Raw genomic sequence first — 12682 nt, forward strand, 5'->3', positions numbered from 1 at the left:
TGTCATATGTTTCATTATAGTTATTGATAATAATAAAATGAGCTATATGTATATCTATATTTGCATTTTTCAGTAATCATAGAAAGGTCTAATCCAACAGCACATTGAGTATTCAGATTAGGCTTCATGGCATTATGCTGGGAAAATAATGACATTCAACAAAGTGCACTGTGAAAATTTACTTTGTGATTAATCTACACAGAATAAATGCACTTTTTAATCCTATAGTATCTGAAGACAGGATTCTTGAAAAAACAAACCAATAAGCACACACTAAAAATACACACACACATAATAATAGTCCTTTCCATTATTATTAATCTTCTGTATTAACTCGGTATATTTGATTGAGTCCAAGAGATCCAGCTTTTCTTCAAATATATTGGTTAGATATAAAGGAAACAAAATGGTTAATGCAATGAAGGTACAGAAATAACACTCTTCCTAGGACTTCCCAGTTAAAGGAGCCCAGTTTTATATGCTTGCAAAAAAAAAAAAAAAAAAGTAAATGAGCCAAGAGTCTCTAGTTTAAATGTATAGAATGTAATAATTCAAAAGGATTCAGCTTCAGCAGAATTTTGTATTTCTATAGTCAGAGTTTTGTTTTTTTAAAAAAACTAATTTCTAAATAGATAGAATCTTTTGAAATATGCTACATAATTTTTCTTAATAGTTGGAAAAATATGTTTGGCGTCTGAGTAAAGCAATTTCTAGAGAAAACACATGATCAAAACCTGAGGCTAAAACCCTAAGTACATATACAGAAATGTACACAATATTCCCAGGATATGTATAAACAAGGAGAGCCACTTAGTAAATGGTACTGGGTTTTGGTAATAGTATAATCCACTCTCATTAGGCATCTCCCTTTTGTGCATTAATATGTGACATCATAGTCTCAGATAACATTTCATAACGCAATGAAATAAAAAGCCCCTCCAGATTGCAACTGTTAGATAATCAGATTCTGTAGTGTTCATTATGACTGCAATTATGTAGCAAAACTCTCCAAATATAGTTCAGTTATTGCAGTTATTAATCATTCTGGTTTTGTTTCAAGTACTTGCTTTATAGCCTGCTGGACAGACTCCATTATTCTACAAGCTGAATGCAGAAAGTCAAACATGTGCATGTGAATCTGCTGTTCTAACGGCCTTTCAATATAATTTACCCTTTCAATTTGTATTTGTGAATACAAAAAAAAGTGGAGAAATAAAGCTGGTGTCAATAGAGTCACCGACCTTTGCAGTAAACAGAAGATAGTTCTTAACGAAAAACAACTTGGCAAATAAGAAATCTATTTTCCTAGAACTAGAAATAGTGCTGCTTAAGAAGTTAAGTCTCAGAATAGCAATCAGTTCTTATAGAAAAGGGGGGGAAAAAACCTCAAAGAATCTATACATTTGATAAGGAAAAAAATGATAAGAGAGTCAGAAGGTGTGCATTTTTAGAGGTTCAAAGCACCAACATTACGATAGAAGGTATTTCTAAACATTTTATGCACAAAACCATATATTCTGATTAATTTAACTACAAGATGCCAAGTAAAAGACAGATTTATTATAGAGAACAAACACCATCTGCACCATCTTAAATCATTACTGTAGATGTATTTCTAGGAAAAAAATATACCTGAAAAGTTCTGAGATGCTAAAGTATTAACTAAATAGGATTCCAACAGACCCAGGGAAAGTGGCTCCATTTTATTTAAATGTTAACACGTAGAGAGCCTACATGTTAAATAAATATAATAATACATTGATATGTTATCGATGTAATGGTTCACAAAATGCACATCACCAATTTCAAGTAGTCCATGATTTTTTCAATTTGGCTACATACATTGGGCCCCAGGCTTTGCCCTTATCTGGAATCACCAATAGCCCACATTCCTGGCCAGTGGGAGCAAATGTGAAGTCTTGGGAGCAAGTCCTTGCCATTTCCTTAATGTCCACAGGCATGATGTTACTGTAGGAGTTTAAAACTTCACTGATCACATCTTGATTTTCTGCCTTGGAAAGTGTGCATGTAGAGTACACAAGTAGCCCTCCAGGACGTAAGGCCTTAATTGCAGACCTGCATGTAATCAGGAAAATGCAAAAGATTGGTTATGTACATTAAAAAGGAACTACGGGGGCTGAGGGCAAGAAAGCTTACATACTTGAAATTAACCCTACTCTGACTCTGACTGTAATAACTTTGGGTGTTTTCTAGCCTTACAACTATTTCTTTCTAATGTATCCCTGGATGACTGGGAAAATGATAATGAGACCAATCAACACGGGAAAGACAGAGAGTATGTCTGACTGGTTCATTGTTTTGTTCTTCTAAGGACAGGAGGATGGAGGCAGAGCATGGAATAATGGGTCTGTCTTTGAATATACTGAGTGGTACTAATGGGTAGGTGGGAAGGAGAATCTGAACTTCAGGAAAGGGGTTAGGGCTCAGTGATAGATGAAGTCATGTGAATAAACAGGATTTCCCAGGAAAAGAACAAGGAAGAAAAGTGGACTAAAGACAGAGAATGCCTATATGTAAAGAGAGCAGAACTTAGAAAAAATTTAGAAGGCTTCTCTAGATAAAAGTATAGGTTTAGGGAAAAGATGGGAAGATTTTTTTCCCCCAAGGGGAAGACTTGAACATATTTGTAGATGCAGATCCAGGAGAACAGTCCCAAGACTTCAGGCTGCAAATGGAGGAGTTAGCTTCAGAAAAGATGGGATTCCAGCTCTTCATTTGAAACAACAAGGGAGCATGAACAGGGAACCGAGACGTTCTAAGGTAAATGAAAGTTCACGATAGACAGCCTTGATAGTAAGTGTGGAGGGGGAAGCAAGGTCATCTACTGAGACAGAAAACTAGAAAAGTTTTAGTCCTGCTGCTGTGGTGATAACCCCAAAGCAATTACTAATCAAGAACTTTTTTTTTTTAAGAAATCATGTTCCAGAACCTCTACTGGATTTAAAAGTACAGTCAGCCCCGTCACAACCTATATTTAAACAACTAGAGCACCTCCCAATAACTAAGGTTTATAATGAAGATCCACATCATCAAAGCAAGTTCAAATTCTGTCTTCTATGTTCGATTATTAAAGGACTGAAAAATTCTAACCCAAGACAAGAAACTGATGACGATTTTTTTTCTCCTCTTTCTGTAGACATCCTTAAATATAATGTGTAATAAAAAATGTACTAACTCAAAACAATAAAGTAAAAAGGATAGAGAGAGCCATTAACTAACTGAATTTCAACACATTTCTGAAAGATGATATGCAGACAGACGAATAGTGAATGAAGAGAGTAGAGACAACCCTACAGCCACAGAGGGTATAATTTGACCTGCAGAACTACAGAGGGGTTTGGGACCTGGAAAAGCCAGACTAAATGTGACAGGAGTAAAAAGTGAAAACAAAGATATTAATTCAAAGCATAGATAAGAAACCACAGATTTCAGACTCCCATATATGGCACGTCAGGCAGCCAGGTAAAAAGCTGGAAGGTTTTTTTAACTGAAGTATAGCTGATTTACAATGTTGTGTTAATTTCTGCTGTAGATCAAAGCAATTCAGTTATACAGTCTTTTCCATATTCTTTACCATTATGGTTTATCACAGGATATTAAATATTGTTCCTGTGCTATACAGTAGGACCTTGTTTATCCATTCTATGCATAACAGTTTGCATCTGCTACTCCCAAACTCCCAATCCATCCCTCCCTCACCTCACCTCCCCCTTGGCCACCACAAGTCCGTTCTCTATATCTGTGAGTCTGTTTCTGTTTCATAGATAAGTTCATTTGTGTTATATTTTAGGTTCCACATATAAGTGATGTCATATGGTATTTGTCTTTCTCTTTCTGACTTATTTCACTTAGTATGATAATCTCCAGGTCCATCCATGTTGCTGAAAATGGATTATTTCATTCCTTTTTATGGCTGAGTAGTATTCCATTATATATATGTACCACATCTTCTTTATCCATTCATCTGTCGATGGACATTTAGGTTGTTTCCATGTCTTGGCTACTGTGAATAGTGCTGCTATGAACATAGGAGTGCACGTATTTTTTTGAATTATAGTTTTCTCTGGATATATGCCCAGGAGTGGGATTGCTGAATCGTACGGCAACTCTACTTAATAGCTTTTTGAAGAACCTCCATACTGTTTTCCATAATGGTTGTACCAACTTACATTCCCACCAACAGTGTAGGAGTGTTCCCTTTTCTCCACACCCTCTCCAACATTTCTTATTTGTAGACTTTTTAATGATGGCCATTCTGACTTATGTGAGGTGCTACCTTGTTGAAGTTTTGATTTGCATTTCTCTAATAATTAGTGACGTTGAGCAACTTATCATGTTCCTGTTGGCCATCTGTATGTCTTCTTTGAAGAAGTCTATTTAGGTCTTCTGCCCATTTTTTGATTGGGTTGTTTGTTTTTTTGTTGTTGAGTTCTATGAACTGTTTGTATACTTTGGACATTAAGCCTTTGTCAGTCGCATTGTTTGCAAATGTTTTCTCCCATTCTGTAGGTTGTCTTTTAGTTTTGTTTATGGTTTCCTTTGCTGTGCAAAAGCTTGTAAGTTTGATTAGATCCCATTTGTTTATTTTTGCTTTTATGTCTATTGCCTTCGAAGACTGACCTGAGAAAACATTGGTACAATTTATGTCAAAGAACATTTTGCCTATGTTCTCTTCTAGGAGTTTTATGGTATCATTCTTACGTTTAAGTCTTTAAGCCATTTTGAGTTTATTTTTGTCTAGGTGTGAGGGAGTGTTCTAACTTCACTGATTTACATGCAGCTGTCCAACTTTCCCAACACCACTTGCTGAAGAGACTTTCTTCCAGTTGTATATTCTTGCCTCCTTTGTCGAAGATTAATTGACCATAGGTGTGTGGGTTTATTTCTGGGCTCTCTATTCTGTTCCCTTGATCCACATGTCTGTTTTTGTGCCAGTACCATGCTGTTTTGATTACTATCACTTTATAGTATTATCTGAAGTCTTGGAGGGTTATGCCTCCTGCTTTGTTTTTGTTCCTCAGGATAGCTTTGGCAATTCTGGGTCTTTTATGGTTCCATATAAATTTTTGGATTACTTGTTCTACTTCTGTGAAAAATGTCATGGGTAATTTGATAGGGATTGGATCTAAACTGTAGATTGCTATGGGTAGTATGGCCAATTTAACAATATTAATTCTTACAATCCAAGAGCACGTGATATCTTCCCATTTCTTTGAATCATCTTCAATTTCCTTTATAGTTTTATAGTTCTCAGCATATAAGTGTTTTACCTCCTTGGTCAGGTTTATTCCTAAGTATTCTGGGGGGGGGGGTTGTGATATTAAAAGGTATTTTTTTTTACATTCCCTTTCTGATATTTCATTGTTACTATAAAGAAATGCAACCGATTTATGTATGTTAATCCTGTATCCTGCTACCTTGCTGATTTTGTTTATCAGTTCTAGGAGTTTCTGTGCAGAATCTTTAGGATTTTCTATATATATTATCATGTTATCTGATATAATGACAATTTTACCTCTTCCCTAAAATTTGGAAGCTTTTTAATCTAAGAAAGTTGAATAAACTAGGGAGACCTAAGGCACCCCCTCCCCAAACTAAAGACCTCTGCATTCAGCAAATCATAAAGTGACATCACCAGGCAAAAATTATCACCCCTAAAATAAACCTCCTAGTACTTTATTGTCCCATTATTAAATAAAAACGTACAATGAAGGATTATTAAGGGTGAGAAATGCTTATGCAATATGTGAGATCAAAAGTAAAAGAAACAAACAAAAAATGGCCTACAAAGAAACAGAAACTTCAGGGAACAAAAGAGACATAACAAGACCTTATAAATGCAGAAAGATCAGCAAAAATACAGGACCCACAAAACAATAAGAGAATGCCATGAAACAGCACCAAGAAGAGGCCTCTTTGAAATGAAACACATGTTCATCAAAATAATATTTTATAGAAGTGTTTGGAAGTTAAGGTTGAAAAATCTTCCAAAAAAGCAGAACAACAGATGGACTGAAAATGACACAGGGAAGATTAATCAAGCAGGTCCAAATTTCAGTTAACAGGAGTACTGGAAAGATAGTACAGAGAATTGGGGGAGGGGGACTTGAATTAGTGAAATAAGAATTTTCTAGAGATGAAAAGAAGTGTTCAGATTAAAATAGCTCATCATAAGGCTAGAATATCCATTATTATTTATTCAGCATCTATTATGGGCATTGTTCTAGATGTTGGGTATACACTGAAATAGAACAACAACAATAAAAAAAAAAAAACCCTCAGTTTCATGAAGCTTACATTCTAGCTGGGGGAGAAAGACTACAAAAATAAGTAAGTCTGTCATGGACTGAACTGTGTCCCCTCAAAATTCGTATGTTGAAGCCATAACCCCCAATACCTCAGAATGTGACTGTATTTGGAGATAACATCTTTAAAGAGGTAATTAAGTTATTAAAATGATGTCATTAGGGTGGGCCCTAATCCAATATGTCTGGTGTCCTTATAAGAAGAGGAAATTTGGACACAATTACAGAGGGAAGATCAAGTGAAGACACAGGGCAAAGACAGCTATCCAAGCAGAGAGGCCTCAGAAGAAACCAACCCTGCGGACACCTTGATCTCAGACTTCTAGCTTTCAGCACTGTGAGAAATATCTGTTGTTTAAGCCATTCAGTCTGTGGTACTGTGTTATGGTAGTCCTAGCAAACTAATACAAAGTATTTACACATATATGCACATATATATATATAAACACATATACACACATAATAATATATACACACACATATATACGTATGCATGTGTGTATGTTTGCACGTGTGTTTTCCCCCACCAAGCAATCCTCCAATTCTCTGCAAACACTGACTGCATGTCCTACAGTTTATTTCAATTCTGACACTAACCACCTGGTCCCACAAGACTGTCCTTCGAATACCAACTGCAAGTCCAAGTCTTTGGCACTTCTGACACACTGGTTATAAAACGGGGGTTCCCACAAACCCCTCCTTGGGTTAAATAATTTTCTAGAATGGCTCTGTTACTTACTATGTTACTGATTTATTATTACAAGATACAATGCAGTAACAGCCAGATGGAAGAGATGCACAGGGCAAAGTATGCCCTCTCCAGGCACACCACCCTCCCAACACCTCCTCTCCACCCTGAAAGCCCTGCAAATCTCTTCAGTGACGGTTTTTTAGAGGCTTCATTAAATACGTGTAATTGATTAAATCATTAGCCACTGGTGATTAAACTCCATCTCCAGCCCCTCTCCCATCCCTAAAGAGGGGGAGGGGTGGAGCTGAAAGTTCCAACCCTCTAATTATACAGTCAGTTCCCCTGGCAACCAGTCCCCCATCCTTAGGGGCTGCCCCAAAGTCACATTAACATAAACTCAGGTATGGTTGCAAGGGCTTGTTATGAATAATAAAAGTTGCTCCTTTCACCCTTACCAAAGCCAGATATTATAACAAAAGACGTTCCTATCACTCTTATCACTTAGGAAATTACAAGGGTTTTAGGAGCTCTGGCCTGGAACCAGGAACAAAGATGAAATACATATTCACAATATCACAGTTTGCTTATTTTTTAATTTAGTGATAGGTTCTATAAAGAAACTTAAATCAGGGTAAGAGGATTAGGAGTGCCTGGATGGTAACAGGGATTGCAGTTTTAAGTAGGATAATTAGAATAGGATGACACTTCAAGAAGTGACATCTGAACAAAGACCTGAGAAGAGAAGGTAAGGAAGTGGGCCATGTAGATATCTGAGGAAAGAGCATTCTGCACAAAAGGAGTAGCCCGTGCAAAGACCCTCAGACATGTCTGAGGAAGGAGGAGGCCAGTGTGACTGTAGCACAGGGAAGAAAGTGGTGGTAGGGTAAGATGAGATCAGGGAGCTAAGAGGAGAGGGTGCAGAGGGTCTGACACAACACTGTCAAAACTCCAACCTTATAGTGAATGAAAAACATCCACATTTAGATGCATTATTGTTAAATTTTAGAACTTTGAGAACAAAGGAAAAATGCTAAAGGCCTCCAGAGAGAAGAACTTGTTGCCTCTAAGGGTCCAGGAATCAGACTGGCATCTGTGGAGTAGTGTACTCCAAATCCTGGGAAAAAGGCAATTTAAAGTGGATGCTATTTACTGCCACACTGTCAAATAAATATATAGGAGGGAGACAGAAACTTTCAGATATCTGATGACTCAGAAATTTTACCTCTAGCAGAATGAGGAGGTAAATCAAGAAAGAAGAGAACTGTGACACAGAAAACAGTGAACGCCACATAGGAGAACAATGAAGGGAGTGAAGCCCCAGAATGATAACTGCATGGGAGCCCTTAGAGGGTACCTACTCCAGATGAGAAGGAGAAGGAGACTCCAGGGAGAAGTGAGACGGGAGAAAAGAGATGAAATGACTGAAAACTGAGAAAACCTTGAAGATTTGATACATGCACCTGGGGTGGGTGTGTAAGGGGGAGAAGAAAAGAGAGAGAGAGAGTCTGTTCCATCTAATCTGATTATAAGAAAATTTTCCTCTCAGTGTCATTCTGATCACAACACTGAACCAATAGAGAAGGAAATTTAATTCTAATGTATTAGTCCATTCTGCAGTGAATAAAACAACATATATTGATTATTGGTCCTCAGAATCATTCCATAAACTTATCTTAGTAATGTTTCAGAACAGATTATAAAATCTCAGAAAGAATACCGTCAACCTTGACAACATAAACATAAAGGTGCAGGGAGTATAACATATTTACATCCCCGCTCCATCTTACATTTCTCCCCTCTACTTCTACTGGGAAGTAGAGGGGAGAAATGTAAGATGGAGCGGGGATGTAAATATTGTTATATTACAAAAAGAGAAACCAAGAGCTATTGCTCTGATTATTTGAAAAAAGAATAAAGCTCGAAGTGTGTTTAGACAGACTTTCTACCGCTAACAGAACAAGAAATGTAGATCTAAGTGTGAAGTACTAAGTTTCCAAGCTGACTGAGGGAGAAACTGTAACAGGGTGAGAACACAGGTTGTAGAGTGCTGTGAAGAGGTAAGGGAGGTATAAGTGAGATGAGCCCAAGCAAAAAGTCAGGGCAGGCACACCTCGGAGATATGGCAGGTTTGGTTCTAGATCACAATAAAGCAAATAAAGTGAATCGTAATAAAGCGAGTCACAAATTTTTTGGTTTCCCAGTGCATAAAAAAGTTATGTTTACACTATACTGTAGTCTATTAAGTGTGCAATAACATTATGTCTAAAAAAATGTACATACCTTAATTAAAAAACACTTTATTGCTGAGAAATGCTAACCATCATCTGAGCCTTCAGTAAGTTGTAGTATTTTTGCAATAGTAACATCAAGGATCACTGATCACAGATCACCATAACAAATACAATAATAATGAAAAGTTTGAAATATTGTTAGAATTACCTAAAAGTGACACAGAGACACAAAATGAACAAAGGCTATTGGAAAAATGGTGCCAACAGACTTGTTGGATGCGTGGCTGTCACAAACCTTCAATTTGTAAAAACATAGTATCTGAGAAACACAATAAAACAAGGTGTGCCTGTAGTCAATGTCTAAAGTTGATAAATGAAGTAATAAAGGATAAACATATTATTTAGAGGTTTAGGAGGGACTTGAAGAATAAATAAAGTATAAATAATTGTAAGTGGTTGCTCTGAGGAGTAAAGCTAGGGGAAGATGGGGGAGTGGTAGGAGTAAACTACTTTTAACTAAAAACTCATTTATATTTTTAATTTTTTACCCATGTCATGTATTTCTATGATAATACAAATTAAAGCGTAGCTATGACAGTAGTATAAATATTAGAAATTTTCCCATAGAGGTCAGTTGTTTTTTTTTGTTCTTTTAATTTGACTATTAAGGGATTAACTCTCTAGAAAACTCATTCCCTGAGGTCCAGATAACTAAAATTGTATGGTATCCAGTATTTCTGGTCTTCTCATATATCCACTTACTGATATAAAAAAAACTGGGAGGTGACTACCAATTTACAGTAGCTTACCACTGTAAGCCTACTTAACCTTCAGTGTTTGCTGTTAATTTCTAAAAAAAGTTTTTTAACCTGTCTTCTTACTTGTCACTGTCTCCTAAATATTCTCCACAGAAACTTTTTTAAAAGGCTCAGATCTAGACACCAGAGATGTGAACTGTTATGGGATAACAGACTATGGGAGGAAGAATGATGGCCCACAAAGATGTCCATATCCTAATCCCCAGAACATTTAAACATGTCACATTATATGGCAAAAGGGTATTTGCAGATGTGATGAAATTAAGGGTCTTAAAATGGGAAGATTACACTGGATTATCTGAGTGGGCCGAATGTAATTACAAAGATCCTTATAAATAGAAAAGGGAAGCAGGAGAGTCAGAGAAAGAGAGGTGATGATTGAAGCTAAGGCTGGAGTGACAGGAATGCTAGCCAAAGGTCACAAGCCAAGGAATGTGGGCTGCATCTAGAAGCTGGAAAAGGTAAGGAAATCATTCTCCCTGTCTTAGTCTGTTTGGGTCGCTATAACAAAAACGCCATAGACTAGGTGGTTTAAACAATAAACATTTATTTCTCATAGTTCAGGAAGCTGGGAAGTCCAAGATTAAGGCACCAGCAGGTTCAGCATCTGCTGAGGATACCTGCCTCCTGGTTCATAGATGGCCACTGTGTCCTCCCATGGCAGTAGGAGCTTGGGAGCACTCTGAGAGCTCTGTTATAAGGGCACTAATCCCATCGTGAGTGCTCCACCCTCATAACCTAATCATCTCCCAAAGGCCTAACACAATCATCTTTGGGATTAGGATTTCAACATATGAATTTTCAGTCTATAGCACTCCCCTAGAGCCTCCAGAAGAAATCGCAGCTCTGCAAACACCTTGATTTTGAAACTATGACCTCCAGAAGTGTAAGATAATAAATCTGTGTTATTTTAAGCCACTAAATTTATGGTAATTTGTTATTAATAGCAGCAATAGGAAACTAACACACACCTGGTGATGGCTTTTCAATTTTTTTTACAGTGACATACTGAGGCATCGGTAGATTTTGCTAAAATTGTGCAAGTTACAACTACACTCATTTTGGATCATTTTCTACTGACTATAGCAATGAGTATAAGATTTTCTTTAAAAAAGTTAGATTATTGTGCAAGAGATATACACAATTTGAATGAGGGTATCTTTAAATTCCCATTAAAAGGATTTATTTTGATCCTAGTTCCACAGTTAGCAAAACCAATGCCTAATCAAGTATGATTCTTTCTCATTACAGTTGTACAAAAGTACATAGAAGCCTCATCACTTACAAACAGTATGTTCCTGGCTTGATGCAAATTTAAATTAATTTCTATAATGTTGCCAACGTTGGCTGATTCTTCTGCTCTGTCTTCATCCCAACACTCATAATTTATCTTTCTAATATTAGGTTGGTATAGCTTAACTGGCCACATTAATTTCTTAACAAGGAAACTGTGTGTGGCAACACAAAGGGTTTTTTACAAATTGGGTTAATCTCAACGTCCTAGGGCAAAATGTGAAGAGATTCCTATCAAATGGTTGTTGCTGTTTTGCTGCTAATGATTGCTGTTTAAATACCATTTTTGCCCTTTTGCTTGTAGTAGTTATAGATTTCAAAAAATACCATAATTTTGTATTCAAAGATCAAGGAAAACAGGTAATATGGAAAAAAAAAAAACTCACTCCCAGAGTTCATATAGCCAAGACTTTTCTATACTGAGAATTATTTTATTCCATAGTGTCTAGGATAAATCATTTGCTTCCATAACCAGTTACATATATTTTGAAATAGCCCATAAGAACCAAGTAATTATTATATTAATTTCGATAGGTTTCATCCAAGTCATGAAAAGAAGCATTTTTAAAAGGCTTTTTAAAAATGGTCCTTTTTTTGAGGACAGTAGACAGTAGGGTGTGAGAAAGGTTGTGTTGCTTCAGGAGAGAAATTATGACAATCAGAACAGAAGAAAGATACTGTTTACTAGGTCTTAACAAGCCAAGTAAGAAATTTTAAATTCTGGAGGGGTAAAAACATTTAAAAGTTAGACTTGGAGCTTCCCTGGTGGTACAGTGGTTGAGAGTCCGCCTGCCGATGCAGGGGACACGGGTTCATGCCCCGGTCCGGGAGGATCCCACATGCCGCGAAGCAACTAGGCCCGTGAGCCATGGCCGCTGAGCCTGCGCGTCTGGAGCCTGTGCTCCGCAACGGGAGAGGCCACAACAGTGAGAGGCCCACGTACCGCAGGAAAAAAAAAAAAAGTTAGACTTGAATAATACTAATAAACTGGCAAAGTTGTGGTAATGACCATATAAAAACATGTCAGGATTAGAGAAGGAAAACAAAAAGTGCTGGATCTGGGATCTGGTAGAAGGCAAAAGGTTGCTCTATGCTTGTGTAAATTTCTGTGTCATGTAGTTTGTTTGTTTTTTAATAAGAGGAGGTAAAACTAAACAACTAACTAAGCAACATCCATTTTGGCATAATGGTATCCTCTGCTAACCTTTTCCAAATGAGCTGTGTACCTTGGCTTCTCAAGGACTACATGTTTCACAGCTTAACAAGATCCTGAATAATGGGATATTTTTCACTTGTGCTATAACACTAACTATATTGCATGAA

At 36.9% G+C, this 12682-nt stretch overlaps 1 protein-coding gene across 1 annotated transcript in view; it reads right to left on the bottom strand.

Annotated features, from left to right (window-relative positions):
- Positions 1-304: 304 nt before the first annotated feature.
- Positions 305-12682, bottom strand: part of NSUN3 (NOP2/Sun RNA methyltransferase 3) — a 53218-nt gene continuing 40840 nt past the window's right edge. Inside the window, exon 6 of the mRNA XM_004272631.3 lies at positions 305-2076. Within this exon, the coding sequence (XP_004272679.1) occupies positions 1806-2076 (271 nt within the window). The 3' untranslated portion in view covers positions 305-1805. The remainder of the gene's footprint in view (positions 2077-12682) is intronic.

Source organism: Orcinus orca, chromosome 5, assembly GCF_937001465.1.
Source record: "Orcinus orca chromosome 5, mOrcOrc1.1, whole genome shotgun sequence".
Lineage (NCBI taxonomy): Eukaryota > Metazoa > Chordata > Mammalia > Artiodactyla > Delphinidae > Orcinus > Orcinus orca.